Source organism: Arvicanthis niloticus, chromosome 14 (genome assembly GCF_011762505.2).
Source record: "Arvicanthis niloticus isolate mArvNil1 chromosome 14, mArvNil1.pat.X, whole genome shotgun sequence".
Taxonomy (NCBI): domain Eukaryota; kingdom Metazoa; phylum Chordata; class Mammalia; order Rodentia; family Muridae; genus Arvicanthis; species Arvicanthis niloticus.
Window position 1 is genome coordinate 30,667,068 of NC_047671.1, and position 21,806 is coordinate 30,688,873.

Here is a 21,806-nt window from a genome sequence, read left to right on the forward strand (position 1 = left end):
AGGCCAGTTTTCCTTAAATACGTCCCACAACACTTGAATCAGTAGCAGGGGCCACAGTTACGATATAAACCTTTTGAATTATGAACCTAAAATCTTAGGGACTGTAAGCAGTGCCTTTCCAGATAAACTAAACTGAAATCTGTTTAGACTGGCTCAGAATCTCCACACGCCAAACCCTTCCCTCGAATTGGACTGTACCATCTTCATCTCTGATCTTCTTGGTTGCGCTTGCTTGCCACACAGATCTGGACGAATGTTCGAACGGAACCCACCAGTGCAGCATAAACGCCCAGTGTGTCAACACCCCAGGCTCATACCGATGTGCCTGCTCGGAGGGTTTCACGGGAGATGGCTTTACTTGCTCAGGTGAGTGACAGACCCAAAGTGTGCTCCCATGTGTCTATCTCAGAACACCAGGTGTGCTCTCTTTGTTTGAAGAAGGCTTAAGTGATTGTTGCAGTAGTTATGCTTGACCTATAAATGGGCACATACCTTTTTTTTTTTCCATCAAACACAGAAGCCTGCAAAGGCTTCCGTGACACTGGTGGATGTTTTAATGTAATGGCATATATTACTTCCTGTTCTGTTAATGACTGTCATTATCTGTTCACTCCTTTATAAAGTAATAGTCAGGAAAACGCAGGCTTTGGATAACACCATGCGGGTTCAAGTATCTCCTGGCTTCCCCTGCTGTAAACCTCAGCACATGAGTAGCCTGTGTGGCTTTAGCCCTTCTCAGCTTAAAATAGGAGTAAAATAGTGACCTTAACAGCACTTTTTTATCACTGAGTGGATGACAGGGAGGAGGTGCAGGGGGAGGGGGAGAACTTCTCAGTTTTTGAAGACTGGGATGTGTAATGTGTCCTTCAAAGATAAATCATCAAAGCTGCGATTCTCCTCCTGGGAGTTTCACTAGCTCTTCTCACAGTTTTGAAAGGAATACTGGGAAACTGCACAGTGGGAGGCAGTCCATGCTGACTGCTCTTTCACTCCTGCCCCTCCCCGGGGCTCAAGGGTGACGTGTTGTCTCACTGCACACATATATAAGGTTAGGTCATCCTTTCAGGCAAGAAAATGAGTTCTGCTTTATGAGCTGATCTTCATTCACACTTCACTCTCACACTTAGAAGACTAAATCTGTAACAGCCCACACGGAGTGCAGAACTCATCAGTTTCGGGTCCCCTTTTAAGAAAGTGTGTTTATCTGGCACTCCTTCTCTTTAACACATTGGCTAGTTTATATTCCCTGGGCTTTGTATGTGTTGTAGCATCAAAGAAAGAATGGTTTGGGTGGCAAACACATCTGCCATCAGAACAGGGTTCAGGGGTACCCTTGCAGCTCTGTTGTTGGCTGCTGTCAGCCCGGATGCGCCTGGTGAACTGGATGAAAGCCTCGTGCCAGGTAACTGCCACATCACCTGGTTCAGTAAACACTGGTTTCTGCCCTTCTTCTCTTGGCTGCTTCAGAGAATGAAGTAAATCGTCTGGAAGGCCTATGAAAAGTGTCTGCCTGTGTCATTTTAATCCGATGCCAGGGATAGAAAGGAAACTTGGTTTCTGTGGTGTCTCTAATTTTCTTTAAGCCACTTCCTCTAGGAAAACCAGGAAGGTGCATTGCTAAGATTCCATGTGAATGGATGCAATTCCATAGCTCTTGGTCATTTCCACTTACATTGCTTTAAAACTGATTCAGCCATGAGTATGAAGGAGAACAGAGAGAAACCCCATCAATATATATTCTGAGAAACCCCATCAATATATATTCTAACTGAGTGTTCTCACTGCAAGTTATTAATCTCTGACCTCAGGCCACACATCCCAACTCTAGTGATTGGGGTCAGCCGTTGCTTCATATTAATGGACACCAACTCCAGCCACTAAAACTGATTTCATTGGGGAAAAAAAAATATGTGGTGAAACTTGGAACTTAACGGAGATGTCTTCTTATTCTGCAGATGTTGACGAGTGTGCGGAAAACATAAACCTTTGCGAGAATGGCCAGTGCCTGAACGTTCCGGGAGCTTACCGCTGCGAGTGTGAGATGGGCTTCACCCCAGCCTCAGACAGCCGGTCCTGCCAAGGTGGGGCACCAAGCTTCCAATTCACTTTCCAGTTGGATCAGCTACAGCGAAGGAAACCACGGAGGAGGCTGGGACCAGCTCCACATGGAAGCAGACTGCACGGCACATGCTACACATATAAAAGCTACCCGTTTAAGCATGGATTATTGTGTGGAATGAGTAATGAAGGAGGCTGGCTTTCATCTCTTATGAATTTTTTCTGGCCAAGAGCCAATAGTTGGAAGTTTGGCCCTGTCTCCTCTTCCTCCCCTCTTCTTCTTCCTTCTCCTCTCCTCTTCTTCTTCTTCCCCTCCTCTTCCTTTTCCTCTTCCTCCTCCCCCCTCCCCTTCCACCTCTTCCTCTTCTTCTCCTCCTCTTCTTCCCCTTCCTCCTCCTCCTCCTCCCCATTCAAAACAATTTCCTTTTTTCCTCACCTGTCACTCAAGGAATGACATGCAACACCCCTCTTCGATTTTTAAGTGGCGATCAATCATTGCCTGCCTCAGCTGTCGGTGTTTGTCACATTCAGCACAGTCTAAGTCGCTTGTCTCTGGCATTGCCTTTTGTGTTTGACTCTGTGGTGTGTGCATCTGAGACTCGGAGTCTCTCCATCAAGGACTTATTTCACCTCTGCTCAGAGTAAAGCAAAACAACTCTTTCTCTCTTTCCTAAAAATGCCCCTTAGTGTCCGGAATGCTATCTGTCCAAAGGGGGGACACTGGATTCTCTCTCTCTCCAGTTAGAGGTTCAGTTCACATTACACGTACTTTGGGCCATCGACATGCAATAGGAAAATACAATAGGAATGAAGAATGAAGTTAGTTTTGTTGTGAGACCATGGAGCTTCAACAAAATTTGTCAGTCACACGAGCCCTAGAAATATTAAAAATTAGGTGACCCCCCCCAACTTCAACTTGGACTCCTCCTCTTCTCCATTGTCCCCTAAAGCTAACGATAGGGCACAGACGATAAAATGAAACAGATCTCAGTCCCTTCCTCTATGATAGTGTGAAGGAAGTGGCAAGGACCAGCACAGATGTACAAATGCAGCACCAATATCAACCAAACACAAACTGTTCCGGGGAAGCCCAGAGCCAAGCCTCACTCTGTCCCATCCCCAGAAGTGGAAACCAGTTCTCTCCTTCCACCACGGGGGTCCCAGGGACAGACCCCAGACCCCATGCGATCAGCCTTGTTAGCAAGCACTTTACTTGCTGGGCCATTTTTCAAGTTCCACAGACAAGCCATTTGAAACTGCTATTTTGAAACAGAAACCTTATGCTTGAGAAACAGAGAGGACTACATAACTATTCAGCAGTAGGGATTGCATCCCTGCACGTGGTGGATAGAGGACATTGGAAGATGACGTTCTTTTCTGATTCGTTAGCAACATGTTCTGTATCCTTCGGATTTTTGAGTACTGATGGTATCAAGGCAGTGTTTTTACATACCCTGCCCTTATACAGATGCCACACTAGGATAAATGGGATGCTTTTGATAAAAAGCTTTTACTCATTGAAGACTAAAGTGTGTGCGTGAAAAGAAGACACCATTCTGTCTCCACCCATAGACTTCCATCAGTTTAGTTGCAACCTTCATGAGGAAATCATTGCTCTGTCTCCCTACAGGAGAGCTTTCTTGTCCCAGCAAAAGACAAGATACATTTGAATATTAGCTGAACATTGAACACAACTTGAACAACACCTTAAACCTAAGACGGTTGAAACAAATTAGTGTAACTATTTTAAATGACCAAAAGACCCCTTTAAATCTAAGATACAACTGTTTCAAAATAGCAGTTTGAAATGGCTTGTCTGTGGAACTTGAAAAATGGCTCGGCAAGCAAAGCGCTTGCTAACAAGGCTGATGGCACGGGGTCTGTCCCTGGGACCCCTGTGGTAGAAAGAGAGAGCTGATTTTCACAAATCATCCTCTCACCTCCACACACAAGCCATGACATGCACAAACATGTGCACGTGCACACACATACACACACACACACAAATGCACATACACTCTCTCACTAAATAAATAAATAAATAAATAAATAAATAAAATGTAGCATTTAAAAATCATTCCTAAAAAATCATTTCCTTTAAAAAGAATGACTTTGCTAATCTAGCCTAAATTGTTATGGGTGGGCTGCATTCTCTCAATTATTGGGCAGTTTACATGTTAAAATCTCCACCCTCTTTTGTGGGCACAAGCACATTATTTCTACAGGTCTGTTTCTACTCTGTGTTGTGCCTTTGCTTACACATGCATGCAAGAGTGATAGCTTCACACTTACTGCCCTGGGTCCTCAGCCTCATGAAATAGCTTTATTCCCTGAATTTCTGATTTTAGTGGAAACATGCATTTTAGAGTTTTATCTCTGATTATGTGGGTATGTGTGTTGTGCGGTAGGACGGTATGTGTGGATGAGCGTGTGGGAGCTCATGGAGCCCAGAAGACAGAATCAAATCCCTAAAGCTGGATTTAGAGGTGGTTGTGAGTCCCTCGGGGTGGCTGCTAGGAACCAAACTCATGTCCTCTGGAAGAGTGGTACAGTCCTAACTGCTGAGCCACCTCTCCAGCTCTGTTAGTAGAGGCACTTTAACAAAATATGTAGAAATGTATGGGTAGTGAACTGAACTGTGTATTTTCATGGTATAGGGAAACAGTATTCTCTAAGTGTTCATAAATGATTTTGTGCTAATAGGTCAGATTATAAAATAAACGAAAACTTAAAAGTATTCTTAAAAACCTTTTACCGGCGTATTTAATATCTAGTGTTGCATAATTTCATATTTCAACCTGCCAATTTTAAAATGTGTACTCTTTGCCCTAATTATGTAGAATCTTTCATTTGTTTTTGCTTTTTAAAACTTCAATCATTTGATGGGTTTGCGTTTAATTTGAGTATTTTGCTAATACTGCCTAAACTGGTTCTTCCTACTTGAGTATATTGTAGTCCAAACAGTTATAATAACAAATGCAGAGGTCTGGAGTGTGGCTCAGTGATAAAGCACTTGCCTAGCATGTGAGGATCTCTGTTAGGTCCCTAACACTGTAGAAGTGGGGGGAGCGGTATAAGATATCCATTGAGGCAAAATAGAATTTGTTTTATATTTTTCTTATCTTGTGGATACGATATATTTACCATTTATACTATTTGTCTAGAAAAAATAGAGGAAATGTTATTGCTTATAAGTATCTGAGAATTTAGAAAAATTCATTGTTACATATTAAAAAATTTAAACATCTGTGTAAACAAGAGATGACTTTTTTTTTTGTCTTCAGATATTGATGAATGCTCCTTCCAAAATATCTGTGTCTTTGGAACATGTAACAATCTGCCTGGGATGTTTCACTGTATCTGTGATGATGGTTATGAACTGGACAGAACAGGAGGAAACTGCACAGGTAATGACAGCCAGGATCAGCTGTGTTCTCATCGCTTGGCACCAGTGTTCCATGCTAAACATATAAACATCTCAGAGTTTTCTTGAATGATCTGTACATTAGGCTGTGCATATTTCCAAAAAAAAAGAAAAGTACACTCTGATACATTTACTTTCTCCTCTGAAACTTATTTGTGTTTAGATAAGCAGTTTCATTATTTAAAACAAAAACTAGTAATCACCTATGTGTGTATATGTGTGAATTTTTACATAGATATCATGATTCTTATTTTTTATAAAATTTACTATAAACAACCTAGCCAATAAAAGCCATCTCATACCAAAATTAACTAGAACCATGGTCTATGCCTCTCAGTGAACTTCTGTATGGCTGAATAGCAATTCTAAACCTGTGAGGCTTCTTACTGGATTCTCTTCTCTTTTTTTAAGCAGATAATTTTTCTTCCTTAGAATTGCAACTTTTAGTTATTGCTTGTATAATAGGATATTAAATGACATTGTTAAAAATATCTATTGTTAAAAATAATTTTCTATGAGTCCCAGGACTTTTCAGAGAGTGAATTTCAGGTGAGTCAGGGCTGTATAGCAGAGCCTGTTGCTGCCCTCTACACTCTGCAAACACATACACACAAAAACACACACACACACACACACACAGAGAGAGACAGAGACAGAGACAGGCAGAGACAGAGAGACAGAGATGCACCATGCATTCATGCACCACGCATACATAAAATCCTTACCATTACAGAACCTATTTTGAGTTTATGACAAATCTTAATCGTCACTTAGCTGAGTCCTTCACAGTGATCTTTCATAACTTGGGGAAAAGGTCCACTCAATGCCTTGGAATAGCATTATGTATATCGAAGTAAAGAGGTTAACATGGGCATCTTAAATGTTCACAGACATCGATGAGTGTGCAGATCCCATAAACTGTGTCAATGGCCTATGTGTGAACACGCCTGGTCGCTATGAGTGTAACTGCCCGCCTGACTTCCAGCTGAACCCCACTGGCGTGGGTTGCGTTGGTAAGTGAAAGCTACATGAAAGAAATAGGATCATATAGAATTGACTATTTAAACTCCCTTGACAATGAACTATAATGTGTCTTCGCTGTAATTCGTCTAAAGAAGAGCAGACTGTTCCCTTAAGAAACAGTCTCTATGATTCCAAGTGTGATGCAAAGGACAATTTTGAGTACAAAACCAAGGAAGGAGATGGTAGACGGTTGCATGAGTAATGACTAAGTACTAAGTACAATCAATGATTTCTTTCAGTATAGATTTGCTCTTTTATAAGCTTTATTTTAAAAAAGTATTTTGAAACATTAAAAAGGATCCATTGAACGCAGATGTTGAAGAACATTGGTCTTTACTTCTGAAGAACCTAGGAACCATAAATTTCTGTCTGGTTTCATATGCTAAAGATATCAACACACTGACTCTTTCATAGATGTGTGTAAGATTCGTGGTGATAACAGATTTAAAAAAAACAATTTAATAAACCATACAGATTTTTTAAAATGTAACCCAACTTCATCATGAAGCTGAGGCAGGAGGATTGTGTATTTGAGTCTAGCCTATGCTGCAGAGTAGAACCTCATCTCAAAACAAACAAGAATTATAAGCAGTTGGATAGCATAGAATTCATACACCACTTGTCCACGGAGCAAGTGGGATTAGACACTAAATCTCAGATACATGACAAAAATGTCATTTATTGAAATTTTAAATGGACGCTTTAAATTCATTTTTATGAGAGCACATGCAAAAGCTACTAGCAGGTCATTGGAATGGTCCGTCAGGGAAAGCAAAACAGGAATAGAGAAAAAAAGATTCGAAAAAGGGAAAAAGAAAGAAAGGAATGTTGAATGAATTCAAACCTAACAGAGGAGGGCCCTTGAGTTAACTCAATTCTCTGTACCCAAGATTTGGCAACCAGAACAAATGAAGTCTTAACAATGAGAAGCAGCCAGATGGCTGTGCTGTGTGCAGCCAGAAGTGAAAGGTACTTTGTGGACTCATAAAAACTTTCAAAATACTCTGGTTAGGATGAGACCTCTTGGGGGTGGCCTGGCCCAAAACAGTTCTTCTAAAGAATTACTTTGGCTACAAAGGCAAAGAAAAAAAAAAAAAAAAAAAAAAAAAAAAAACAGACTGGACTTGGGCCAAAGATGGAAGCTGAGATATGAGTTAGGAAACCATTGCAATAATCTAGGTTTTAAAACATGCTGATATTTGGAATTCAGGCTAAGCGGGGGAAGGCAGCGGTGACGTCAGTCGTCAGATGCATCTTGACGATAAAGTTATCAAGCCTTTTTATTACTGGTGTGAAAGGGGGATGGGAGCAAAGGGTTAGAAATGGCAACGAGGCTGGACAGCTGAACAAAGTGGAAAGTTCCATCGACTGGAAATCCCCAAGCCAGGGGAGAAGTAGAACAGAGAGAGGAGGATCCAGTTTGGTTGTTGGGTGTATTGACTTGGAAACAACTAAGAAAGAAGTAAGCAGAAAGGTTTAGAACTCAGAAGAGAGGTGAAAGAATTTTGAACTTGAAGTCATGGGTGGGGTCAGGGGGAGAAGTACTGTCTAAAGCCAGGGGACAAGATGAAAACTGTAAATATAAAAAGACAGGCAGTTTGATAGACTCTGAACAATCTGCAAATGTCACAGTGAAGATTAAAATAAAACCATTGGAAAGTGCAGGTGAAAAGGCAGACTGAGAGTACTAACATGTAACTAAATGTAACTACAGATGTAGTTACATTTGAATATATCTGAGGTGTGTCTTTGTTTCTTCACAAACTCATGATGCCAATTAGTAATACCCCAGTTTCTCTTCTAGTCACACTACTTGAAATGTCCAGAGTGCCCCCAAATAAGAACCGCCTGCTGTCTTGTTTGTACCGCTAAAATATGGAAATCATTCTGTGGTTTCTAGTGACTGCTGCTTGTCACCATCTCTTACGGCTGACTTGATCTTGTGACATTTAAAAGCCGGAGTTTATAGCGAAAGATGTGACATTTAAAAGCTGGAGTTTATAGCAAAAGATTGTATTGTGATAGGAATTAGGATGTACCTTCCCTGTCAGCATGCAAAATCTTGAACTTTGTCCTTTAAATGTCTTCCTGGGGGTTTCTCCCCACAACAGGGACCACTTTTAAGCTTTTCTGTTGCTCTGCAGACAACCGTGTGGGCAACTGTTACCTGAAGTTTGGTCCTCGAGGAGACGGGAGTCTGTCCTGCAACACAGAGGTCGGGGTGGGCGTCAGTCGCTCCTCCTGCTGCTGCTCCCTGGGGAAGGCCTGGGGAAACCCCTGCGAGACTTGTCCCCCTGTAAACAGCAGTAAGTATGGAACAAAAAGGAAGGAAACACTTCTGTTCCGGGATCTAGAAACAAGTTGCTATTGTATTCCTGGACTGAGGGCAGTGGGAGGGGCGGCCTTAGACTGTTGTCAATGGTTATCCTGAAATCCGCCAAGAGTGTTTTATGGAAAAGGAATTTCATTTCTGTCCTTTCTATTTTTTTCTATTGTTTCTCTCTCTTTTTTTTTTTTTAAAATCATCTCAACCACAATCCAATCTGAATGGTCATAGTATCGATTATACATGGGGTCACAGATAAAGGCTGTCTCCAGTCCTTCTTGGAGATTGTTAGTTCAGGTTCATAAGTGGAGTGTATCCTGAAGTCAGTCACAGAGCACATTAAAAGAAAACATGTGTTCTAATATGTACAGAACTCAGACCTTTGTAATATAGACTCCTGGCAATTTTTTTTATTTACTTGCCAAAATATCTGTGATATGAATTATCTAAAAGGAAGTATTTTTGCTTTAAAAGAAACTAAACTAAACAAATGACTTTTGTTATCCTACTGCATGTCATTGAAGTAATGATCTTTTGGAATAAAATGTGATATACATTATTGAAAGTGCGTTTAAAAGGACGCAAAAAAATACAGACACCCCCGAGGCTGTGTGATTTGAGCTTGGTAGTGATTGTCTCAACGTCTGGGATCCAAGAATCAAACGCTTGCTCTCCATTGTTTTGCAGCTGAGTACTATACCCTGTGTCCCGGAGGTGAAGGCTTTAGACCGAACCCCATCACAATCATCTTAGAAGGTAAGCCCATCACCGGATGTCATATAGACTTAAATAAGCTAAACAAATAGCCTAGTTAGAGAGAAGCTGGGACCTGGGATGAAAGTCATTGCGAAGCAATGCCAGAAGGATTCATGTGCAGAACTGCAGGTAGGCAGTCTGTCACACACATGCTAAGCAACAGTTTGACCAAGAAATAGTGCTCCATCCCCAGCATCTGGTGTTCAGTTGTTGTGCAGAGAAACCCTTGTTACATTGTCCCCAGCAAATTACCCACAGCTTGCTTCCATTACTGTTCTCAGAAAACAGCAGGCCTGCAACAAAGGCAAGAAAATCACAGGCGGAATAAACCCAGCACCTAAGAGCATTCATTCCTTTAGGTGCACAGATGTCTGTGGTCCATACAAGACGTTGTGTTTGAAGGCTGCAACATTGACTCTTTTTTTGGTCATGATTTTTATCTTTAATGGACTGTCTCCTCTTGTAGACATTGACGAATGTCAGGAGTTACCAGGGCTCTGCCAGGGTGGAAACTGCATCAACACTTTTGGGAGTTTCCAGTGTGAGTGCCCACAGGGTTACTACCTCAGCGAGGAAACCCGCATATGTGAAGGTGAGGAAGCCCAGCCTGTTCCCCACCACAGTGTCTCCCCTCGTGTTCCTGCATCCTTCGGGAGGGGTCTGTTGAGACTGTTTATAGCTTTTATTTCTGTTTGGAGCAATGCCGTTCATTTGTACAGTGATAAATCCAGTTTGTGGCTCATTTGCAATGATTTACAAAAAATGTTTTTCTGAGTAAGATGCTTGATGAAACATACATGGAAAATAGAATTATAATACAAAGGTAGTGAACATGGACAATAACTTTAAGTAGGAACAGGCGAACTTAAATGTGACTGTAAGTTAATATTGATTAATAATTCCTAAATGTTGAATATAATATAAAGAAGTTGGAATGTTGTACAAACTCTTTCTCTCCCCAACTCTTGTCACATACCAGTTATAATTTTATTTTTAGGGGACTGTTATTGCTTCAAGTTCTGGCTAGCAGTATAACGTCAGTGTTTGTGTGGAAGGAGAGGCTGCCTCTACAGAAGAACATTAGGAATGTACCATTATTCCTTCTGTTACAACCTTTAGTTTTGAAGTCGTTAGTAAAAGAACCAGTAGCTACCCTGCAGTGAGAACCTGTGAGAGACTTCTAATTTGAAAGGAGGATCTCATAGTCTGCATTCAGTTTAAAGTTGCTGTTAAAATTTAGTTCAAATGGCATAGGGGGAAAAAACAGACTTCAAAGAAATTCCTCTTGGAGAATGTGGATTTCCGCAAATGTATACAGGCATGAGGCAAATTTGAAATTCATTTCTCTCTTTAGTCTATTTTTGTAATTCATAGTATTTTTAGGGTTAGGAGCTTTTTATTTTTTTTTTTTTCCTTAAAGAAGTGCATACTTGTGGCATGTAAATGAACACATCTTCTGGGGCTATTTTTTTTTTTATTTTTGAATCTTATAAACATGAGGTTAAGGAATCACTTATGATCCGTTTAATTGGCTATACTATATAAATACATAGAGCAAACGTAACTCCTAGACATTCTTGCCTGTTGTAGATATTGATGAATGCTTCGCCCATCCCGGCGTATGCGGACCTGGAACCTGCTACAACACCCTGGGAAATTACACTTGCATTTGCCCACCCGAGTACATGCAAGTCAACGGAGGACATAACTGTATGGGTCAGTACCCCTCACTGAGATTAACGACCCGAGTCAAGGTTGCTGCTGGCTTTGCACCTGCCGCACTAACGTTCTCAGAATTGCTGGTCTAGAAAGTATGGAAACTAGATCTTTATGATTGAGGAAGTATTTAAGAGTCCTGTGAAGTGCTCTGTAAATCTGAGGTTCAAGAAAAAAAAAATCAAGCGTTAAGAGTTACAGATCTTAAACAATTCCGATTCCGTGTTTGTAAAAATGCATCTGTATAGATGAGAGAACATTTAAATTCGACAGTTACCTCTTTTATCACTTCAATTAATTAGTGAATATTTTTTCAATTAAGTGGATAGTTTAGTAGAGAAGGAAATATGCAACAAAATGTTGTCACCTGTGAAAAATTATCCATAAAACGCCTTGCCTAAAAGCAAGAGATGCCCCATCTGAAAACAATGAACGTGATAGATGTTTTCCAGGATTGTATCACTCAGGAAAGCTGGCTGAGAACAAGTTGGTTAACCGCGGCAGCTCTCTGCTCTGGCTGCCTCACTGACAAATTTCTCTTCACGTAGACATGAGGAAAAGCTTCTGCTACAGAAGTTATAACGGGACCACTTGTGAAAACGAGTTGCCTTTTAACGTGACAAAGAGAATGTGCTGCTGCACTTACAACGTGGGCAAAGCCTGGAACAAACCTTGCGAGCCCTGCCCAACACCAGGGACAGGTAAGTGCTTCAGCCCACACTCAGCTGGAGGCTTTGTCGGTGATACACTGTAACAGTGGGTGTGTACCACAGTCAGAGATGACACACTGTAACAGTGGGTGTGTACCACAGTCAGAGATGACACACTGTAACAGTGGGTGTGTATCAAAGTCAGAGAGGATACACTGTAACAGTGGGTGTGTACCACAGTCAGAGATGACACACTGTAACAGTGGGTGTGTACCACAGTCAGAGATGACACACTGTAACAGTGGGTGTGTATCACAGTCAGAGATGATACACTGTAATAGTGGGTGTGTACCACAGTCAGAGATGATACACTGTAATAGTGGGTGTGTATCACAGTCAGAGATGATACACTGTAACAGTGGGTGTGTACTGTAGCCAGAGATGCTCAGGCCCAGATCCAAAAAGCTTAATTTCCCAAATGACATGTGGGAGCCTAACAGTAACTTCTGAAACGTCTTCCATAATGTCCAAATTTTGAAAAGAGGCATCATTGTTAGAGTTTATAGCTTTGATTTATTTATAATCATTATCAAGCAAGACTGGCCCTTCCTTCATTCATTCATTCATCCATTCATCCATCCATCAAATGAATTTATTGAGAAACTACTGTTTGTCACTGTGTTCAGCATGGAAGGTATAATATTTTGGCAAAGTAACTTAAAAGCTAGCAACTTCAATAATAGTTGTTTAAATTAACTCTTGAAACATGCTTGAAAAGTATTTGTTAATGAATTTTGCTTGAAAACTATGTTAAAAAGTATTTCATAAATAAGTTACATAGAACATCTCATTAATGTGTTCCTTGTGCAGTTTTCCCTACAAAACAGAAGGAAACTTTACATGACTACATTTTAAAATTATTTTATTATTGTATGTGCATGGGTGTTTTCCTTTATATATTTCTGTGCCTGGTACCTGCTGAGGCCAGAAGGAGCCATTGAATCTCCAAGAACTGGAGTTATAGATGGTTGTGATCTGCTGTGTGAATGCTGGGAACTGGAAGCCAGAAGAACAGACAGTGCCCTTTACCACTGTCTCCAGCCCAGCAATGGGAGATTTTTTCACTATCAAAATTTCGTTGAAAGAAAAAGTGAGCCATCATGAAGACCAGAATAGCAACCGCTTGCCTTGTAATTACTCTTTGTGTAGACCTTATGTGGCCTAGAGAATGATCGTTTGTCATAGTCACAGATACCTGAAGTTGAAAAGAGAGGATAGTTGAGAAGCTGATTGTGCATGTGTCACCAATATTGACACGGCATACATTCAAACACTTCAGTTATGAGGATGCTAAGATGAGTTCAAGGAGAGAGGTGTGGATAACTTTTCTTGTCACTGTGATGAAATACCCGATGGACCCATCTTGGAGATGACAGATTTATTTTGGCTCATGGTTTCTGAAAGTCACAACCCATCATGTGGGCAAAAGCCAAGCAGAGCAGTTTGGTCCAGAGTAGCAGAAGCTTAAAGCACCAGCTTGTGCACAGGATGTAGACCAGGAGGCAGAAGACAAAGGCAAGAGCCAGAAGCAGGTATTACCTCTAAAGACAACCCCTCCTGGCTGACTTCCACCCAGTGTATCCAACCTCTGAATGTGCCACAGCCTTAAAGTAGCAGCTTTGTAGAGCAAGCAGCCAGGCCTTCAAAGAGTGAGTTGGACAGGGGCACTTCAGCTCCACAACAAGGCAGCTTTGATGGGTGTGTTTAGCCTTCTCTTGCCATCTGTGTTCCATAAGAGGAAGTCTTACCCTTCTCAATTATAAAGCTCCATAAGTCCAAGTCCAAGATTACTGGTTTGGGAAAATAAACGTCATTCTTTTTCCAGTGAAAGGAAATGAAGGGCTTAGGTTTGGGAGACTGGTCTGTATGTGCATCAAAGCCCTGACACTTGTGTAACCCAAGCAGGGCATTTACTCTTTCTGATGACTCCTCTGGAAGATGAGAACATCAACAGCAGCAGGGGCTAGTCCGTGTGCAAGCCACACTATCTGATGAGCTGAGATGATGGATGGATGGATGGATGGATGGATGGATAGATAGATAGATAGATAGATGATGGGTGGGTAGATAGAGGATATAGATAGATCATAGATAAGTGTCTGATAGTATATAGATGATATAGGTAGATGATAAATCTTAGATAGAATGATGATAGAAGATATAGATAGATGATAGATAGATAGATAGATAGATAGATAGATAGATAGACTGACCTGAAAGTGGCCACTAGAAATCATTGAATTGAGCAAGTGTCTCATATTGATGGCATTTTGAATCACATGCCATCTCCTTTTTTACCTATAGTCTGTGGAGTTGTACATACTTGTGTTGTAACAGCCATCAAAAACCTTTTGCTCCACACATTGGTGCCTTGGGCAATCACAGCCTTTTTTAACTTCACAGTTTGTCAATAATTGTATATTACATAAATAGCTAAATAACTTGTATATTGTATAACTTGTATGTGGGTTGCAGGGTTCCCCCTTGTGTTGTCAGGCTTGCTCATTAAGAGCTTCTACCCCTGAACCATCTCAGCAGCCCAGATTGGACCATCATTAAAGCCTTTTTATCATAAGGGAAAAAATTTAATTGCCTTTTTAAATATGTTGCTTAACTCCTGCTATCAGATCAATAAAAAGTTAATGGCAGAGAATGCCCAGACCATCCCTTTGCAGAAGCAGACATTGTTACCAAATGCAGATGACTATAATTCAAGACTGTCTGTGAATAATATAGCAATGTTCTTGTTGATGAAAATAATGACATAAAGATATTTTAAATGTGTCTGTTCTACAGCTGACTTTAAAACTATATGTGGAAATATTCCTGGATTCACCTTTGACATTCACACAGGAAAAGCAGTTGGTGAGTCTGTCCCCATTGTATTTGGGAATGTACATATATGTATATATATATATACATATATATATATATATATATATATATATATATACACATATGTAAACATATTCATATACATTATATTTTATACTCATGTGTCTCAATACGACAGTACCACAAAAATCAAACGATCTGGATTCCAGGCTAATGTGATTAGTTAATAAACCAAGAACCATGCTTATATGCGTTGACAAAGTATTAATAAAATTATTATATTCTATTAGCATAGCCTAGCAATTAAATTGTGATAATTACTTGGCAGTCCAAAGATTCCATGCATACCATGCAAAAATGTGAATTTCCTTTGTCATGCCTATTGTTTTACATGGTTGAGTAATCTACCTCATTTGTGTATTGGAGGTGATGGATATGCCTCGTGGTGTGTATGTGAGTGTGTGTGTATGTGTGTGTGTGAGTGTGTGTGTGAGTGTGTGTGTGTGAGTGAGTGTGTGTGTGTGTGAGTGTGTGTGTGTGTGTATGTTTGTGTGTGTGTATACATATGTATATATTTATTAAAAGCCGAAGACTGACACCTGATGTCTTCCCTCATCCATCTCCACACTATTTTCTAAAACAGGGTTTCTCACTGAATCTAAAGGTCCCTTATTCAGCTAGGCAGGCTGGCCAGGAGCTCGTGGGATGTACCCTTTCCAACATGACCCTCTAAGCCCTGGGATTACAGATAAATGCCAGTGTGTCCGACTTTTATGCAGATGCTGGGGATCCAAAGCCAGGTCCTTATGCTTATGTGGCAAGCACTAACAGACTGGACCACCTCTCCAGCCCTGCACCTTATTTTAATTGCTCGTTACTCTTTTCAAAAGTAGAGCTTAAGGTTGTGGTATATTTTTATATCATCCCCTTTGTGTGATCTCATTATGAATTTACAGAATTCTTTTTCAGATAACTTACTTCCTTCTGAATTGACTTCAGTTGCTATTTTTTTTCTTCATAGTTGAAGCAATATGATTTTGTCTCTATGAAGTAATATACTTAAGCATGTGTATAATGAAATACATGAACTTAAGGAAGCATAGCTTTATCAGAGGAATGGCAGCTATTTGGGTGACCTGACAGAACTTGTGGTTGGGACTCTTATGTCACTTTGCCTTATTGCCATTAAGGTTACTTGCTGTGTTTTACCAACCACCTTCACTGTTCCAAAGCTCTTTAGGGAAACTAACTGTTCTGTGGTCTCTAGTTCTTCTGAAGCCACAAGGCTGTTTATGCCAGTTTGTATTTGACTTGAACAGTGTGTGTATTTTCATTTGAGGCTATACATAGCATCACTTCAAGGTAAGATGGTAAAGACATTTAGCAGAACCACATGCATTTTGCCAAATCTGTTCAATTTCAGACATTGACGAATGTAAAGAGATTCCGGGCATCTGTGCAAATGGCGTGTGCATCAACCAGATCGGGAGCTTCCGCTGCGAATGCCCGACAGGCTTCAGTTACAACGACCTTCTCTTGGTCTGTGAAGGTAATCTGAGAAATATACATCCATCCTCCAAAGCCTTTGCTATTTATAAGTGGCTTTTAGGTGGGCTTCTGGTTTTGTGCCGCCTCTTGTGTCGTGTTTTAAGAGCTGAGGACATGCATGCGACCCCAAAGCGATAGTAAGCCGTTGTTTATGGACCTGTTGCTCTTGCAGACATCGACGAGTGCAGCAATGGTGACAATCTGTGCCAACGCAATGCAGACTGCATCAACAGCCCGGGCAGCTACCGCTGCGAGTGTGCGGCCGGCTTCAAACTCTCCCCCAACGGGGCCTGTGTAGGTAAGCAAGAGGCTGGCAGTCACCAACCACAGCAATCCATGGGTCCCATGTTCTCAAAGGGCTCCTTTGCTTTCTCTCCACAACATACTTTCAGGATGACTTTAAAAGACTGTCTAACTCAATCTATTTGTCATGCTGAAACACTCCCACCATAACTTTCAGATTAGTTTGTTGAGAAAAGAGGTTGCTTCGGTGGATTTCCCTGGCATAAAATAGAATCCTTGAGGTCCCAGTCAACCTACAAAACTTGCATGACTGAAAAGGGAGGGTTGGATACTTACTTTGAAAGAGTTGCTTATTTTGAGTCAGCTATTGTAATGGTACATTCTCAGCCTGTCTATAATAATTAATACCAGGTTAGAGAAATGCATCTGTGCAAAACAAAGGAATCTTAATAAAACTCAGATATGTATAACATGTGTCCCTTTCTTTCCTTTCTTTCCTTCTTTCCTTCTTTCTTTCTTTTTTTTTTTTTTTTTTTTTTTCTGTTTAGATCGCAATGAATGTTTGGAAATTCCTAATGTTTGCAGTCATGGGCTGTGTGTCGATTTGCAAGGAAGTTACCAGTGCATCTGCAACAACGGCTTTAAGGCTTCTCAAGACCAGACCATGTGCATGGGTAAGAAGGGTGTTCTGTGCCAGGGAGTGACGTGAGACTGGGATGTAAGGACAGATGATGGCACCATCACATGACCTCAGCAACTACGATGTCTCTGCCACACTAAACAGTTTAAGGCTTTGATGTAAAATTGGCAAGCAGGGGCATACCATAGTAGGTTCTTCTGTGCAGAGACATACCATAGTAGGTTCTTCTGTCCAACAATTCTCAGCATTTTGCTCCACAAGTTCATATGGTATGATGTACATTCAGGCACACGTGGGGCTAGGTGGAAATAACCCACATGGCGCATTTTAGAGTGCAAAGGAGTAGTAAGGGTGGCCGTATTAACATAAACACGTGTGCAAATGCACATCCTTTTTATATAGCTCAGGGTTTAACACCATTGATTTGAACTTTAACTCTTAACGTGATTGCAGAAGTGAATATAACCAGTCTTTAAACTTAATTCCCAATAGCCAACATAATGGCTAGAAAATGAAATGAGAGTGTGGATTCCCATGTTTCCAAAGGCACATGGGGAGAATCCCCTGAAGCTGGGACTGCCAGAATGCCCTGACTCTGATGTCAGCAGGGGCCTGGGCCTCTGCCAGAGTTCCTCTCTGTGCTTCATATTTGAGGGAGGAAAATTAGATTTAAAACTTGGTTACTCAGATGTAGCAGTTCTCTCTGTGGAAAGCCGGGGCTTTCTAGACTTATCTAGACTCTTGATAAGTGAATGTTAAAGCCAGGTTTCAACAGTGTGGAATCGTTCCCTTCACAAATTATCTGTGAAATGAGGAGCATGTGGGGGAGCCTCAGTTTACCCACAGCTCCCTGAGTGCACCTTCCCACCATGGGCTGCCCCAGAGTGATGCGAGAATCTCTAACTGGTACTTATGTGAAGGATTTCACAAGTTCTGGTCCCCTCTGCATGGACATTGTAGGACTGCTTGCTTACAAGAGACACAGAGGTCTCCTTCTCTACTCTTCCAGAGAGTATAATCTTCTACCACCCAAATCTGTGATATTTATCACTCAGAAATTCATATGGGAAAAATCCGCCCCTATATTAGCAGTCCTTTCCATGATAAAAGTCAGTCAGATCCTCAGACCTTCAGGCCACAGCTCTCCTTCTAAGGAGCTGTGTCTTCTCCTTGTATGGTGGCTCTGCAGGCTGGCCTCCCAGCACAAAGGTCTTAAAGGGACTCTAGCCAGTCCACGAATGACAACTATGGCTCTGGCAGGCCTTGTCCTTCCTGATCCCCTCTGCCTTGCTAAAAACTGTTAGATTGCATTCCTAAAGCTAGCTACCAAGTTTCCTTATTTGGCCACTTCCTCCTCCTGAGGCTGACTTCCAAGGTCTAGCTTTCTAAGTATTGAAGTCAGGCAATCAAATGCCTGCTTTGGGCTACCCTAATTAACATTCCCAATCAAAATAAATCCCTGCATCCTAACATGGATTTCCTCTTTTACCTTCATAAACCACCACCCACCATTTGTCTATGGGCCACAGTCTGTCTCCTCTCTATAAGAGGAGTCCTTTGTCCTGCTCCCGAACAAATTTTCCTTCCCCTTCCCCTTCCCCTTCCCCTTCCCCTTCCCCTTCCCCTTCCCCTTCCCCTTCCCCTTCCCCTTCCCCTTCCCCTTCCCCTTCCCCTTCCCCTTCCCCTTCCCCTTCCCCTTCCCCTTCCCCTTCTTCCCCTTCCCCTTCCCCTTCTTCCCCTTCTTCCCCTTCTTCCCCTTCCCCTTCCCCTTCCCCTTCCCCTTCCCCTTCCCCTTCCCCTTCCCCTTCCCCTTCCCCTTCCCCTTCCCCTTCCTTTCTCCCTCATTTCTTTCTCTATCTCCTGTCTTTGTCTCTTATTCCATGGTCTTTGTCTCCTTTGTGCTGAGAACTTGGTTTGGGGTATCCTGTGCTGAAACCAATCCTTTCAGGCCTTCTGTCTCCTGTCTAGGATAACCTTGCTAACTGTTCACTCCAGGAAAGCTTATGATTAAATTCTAAACAAATTCCTACTTGGATTTCAATATTTCATCAAAGGGACTAAAATTTTCCCTATAAACTCAAGATATATAAATTCTTTAATGAGTGTTAATAATGCATTCATATTTGACAAGCAAGCCTGAGTGTTAATAATGCTTTCACATTTGACAAGCAAGCCTGTCTCTGCAGCTTCTCTGCCAGTGACATGCTTCGCTACCAGTGTTGCCAAGAATTGTTACAGACCAATAAGAAATTAAACAGCTTTCCTGTTTGTAGGTTTGATTTGTCTCCCCTTTTCACATTCTTATTTTTATGGAATAAACATGGGTCCCTGCACTATCCTGAGGGGGGTCTAAGTAATAAGTAGTGGGGGCAAGAAAATGTTCAAGGTGAGTAACCCGTTCTAGGTAAAAGTTGAGTTCTTCTTGGTAGATGTCGACGAGTGTGAGCGGCACCCATGCGGAAACGGGACTTGTAAGAACACTGTTGGATCCTACAACTGTCTGTGCTACCCTGGGTTCGAGCTCACTCACAACAACGATTGCCTAGGTAAGTCTTTCTGTCTGCTTGTCCTCAGTCCTCCTTGATCCCTACAGAATGTGCTGAAATAAAAAAATAAAACCAAGAGCACAGGCGACTTTTGCCGTTGAACTTGCACACGTGCGGGAAAATAGGCAAAGCCACTGCCAGCCCTCCAGTTGCCTCCAGCCCTTGGTTGCCCTCAGGAATCTCCAGGCTGTGTACTGTTTCTGGCCCTTCCTAAAAATCCAGTCTGTCAGGGCAAACAGTCACTGCAATGCCAGTAAGTGGATCAAGACTGATTCATAGTTTAGGTTCTCTGTCCCCTCTTGGTGAGACAGAGAGGGACCCTCTCTCATTCCCATGTTACCTCACATGTTGTATGACTTCATTCCTAATCTACACTTGAGCCTCTGCAGATTTCTACATACACGTGTGTCTGTGTCTTAAAATTCCCTTGTCTATCAGCTTCAAAAGCCTGTATGCACACACACACACACACGCACACGCACGCACACACAGAGGCACATGCACACACACACACAGCACAGCAAACAGGTTTTGAGATGAGCTCTCAAACAGCACCTGTTCCCGGTACAGGATTTCAGCTTTTGCCTCACTGTGACATACAGTTGGATGTGGAACTGATGCTGGGGAGGTTCCCCAAGGAGGTAGAATAAATATAAGAAAAAGAGTAACGCAGGTCTATTCCCTTTGTCATTTGTGTAGGATCCTTATGTACAGGTAAAAGATCTGCAACTTACTCAGTTGGGTTACATTCCACAGTCCTTTCTCCTCTGACAAAAGAAATGCTTTCCAACTAAGAAAAAGAATGGAAAGATTCACCTTAAACCCATAAAATTTTACCTGTTTATAAACGTCTAAATTATAGTTCACGCCCTTGAAAAAGAGGAGGCCTTCTGTGTTCCCGTTAGGGATTCAGTCCTTTAAAACATGCGCCATTGTCTTTTCTGTTATTAGAGTGCAGTATAGACTTTTTTATAAATGTGTTCCAACAAGTGTGTCCACAAGCTTCCGCTAATATGAGATGGTACCATGTAGACGCTCCCTCTGAAGCACTGACTCCTCTCTGTTTGCAGACATAGACGAGTGCAGCTCATTTTTTGGCCAGGTGTGCAGAAATGGGCGGTGCTTCAATGAAATCGGCTCCTTCAAGTGTCTGTGCAACGAGGGTTATGAACTTACTCCAGACGGCAAAAACTGTATCGGTAAGGAACTGAAGCCACTCATCTTGATGAGACAATATGAACCTCCACAGGCATACCCAGCTTGTCTATCTATACTTTATCATCAGACCACATGACTGCCATGACCTGTGTCAGGGTATTAACTGCCTGCTGGGAATACATCATAGGGAGAGTTTTCATTGGGAGCGGTGCTTAAGGCTATGTCTCAGAGATAAATGTACATAAAGAAACAAATCTTAAGAATTAACAGCCTTATGACCCAGCTACGATATCGATATCGGAGGAGTGACAGGGTGTCTTTGTCCATGGTGACCCAGCAGATCAGAGGGCCCAAGTGGAATGAATCTGTTACTGTCATTTAGCAGACAGATGTCTTCAATGATTGTCTCCTGTCTGGGTTACATTTTTTTTTCTTTTCGGTCTTCTTTCTCTTTATAGATACTAATGAATGTGTCGCTCTTCCTGGTTCCTGCTCTCCTGGGACCTGTCAGAATTTGGAGGGATCCTTCAGGTGCATCTGTCCCCCAGGATATGAAGTGAAAAGTGAAAATTGCATTGGTGAGGCTTGGGTTCATTCTGAGGTCATGAGGTGCAAGGGAGAAAAAGGGTTAGTACAGGCTTTGTGGAAACACCAGCCCAAGCCACTGTGCACATGCTGGCCTCGGGGGTTAGACACATAGCTGCCTGCATCTGTTTTCTTGAACCACCAGAAATGGTTGGGTTGGCAGCTTAGGGATGTGGGCTTGTTTGCATCAGCAGAAGTCTTACTGCTAGTGGGGGGATTTTCGTCACACTCTGTAGCT

General features: G+C 41.8%; 1 protein-coding gene across 1 annotated transcript in view; it reads left to right on the top strand.

Moving 5' to 3' along the window:
• Positions 1 to 21,806, top strand: part of Fbn2 (fibrillin 2) — a 208,441-nt gene that overhangs the window by 153,957 nt on the left and 32,678 nt on the right. Inside the window, exons 33-48 of the mRNA XM_034518514.2 lie at positions 244 to 366; positions 1,956 to 2,081; positions 5,343 to 5,465; positions 6,373 to 6,495; positions 8,650 to 8,811; positions 9,519 to 9,587; positions 10,054 to 10,179; positions 11,178 to 11,303; positions 11,852 to 12,004; positions 14,810 to 14,878; positions 16,272 to 16,397; positions 16,569 to 16,694; positions 17,188 to 17,313; positions 19,709 to 19,825; positions 20,896 to 21,024; positions 21,442 to 21,561. Coding sequence (XP_034374405.1) covers positions 244 to 366; positions 1,956 to 2,081; positions 5,343 to 5,465; positions 6,373 to 6,495; positions 8,650 to 8,811; positions 9,519 to 9,587; positions 10,054 to 10,179; positions 11,178 to 11,303; positions 11,852 to 12,004; positions 14,810 to 14,878; positions 16,272 to 16,397; positions 16,569 to 16,694; positions 17,188 to 17,313; positions 19,709 to 19,825; positions 20,896 to 21,024; positions 21,442 to 21,561 — 1,944 coding nt within the window. The remainder of the gene's footprint in view (positions 1 to 243; positions 367 to 1,955; positions 2,082 to 5,342; positions 5,466 to 6,372; positions 6,496 to 8,649; positions 8,812 to 9,518; positions 9,588 to 10,053; positions 10,180 to 11,177; positions 11,304 to 11,851; positions 12,005 to 14,809; positions 14,879 to 16,271; positions 16,398 to 16,568; positions 16,695 to 17,187; positions 17,314 to 19,708; positions 19,826 to 20,895; positions 21,025 to 21,441; positions 21,562 to 21,806) is intronic.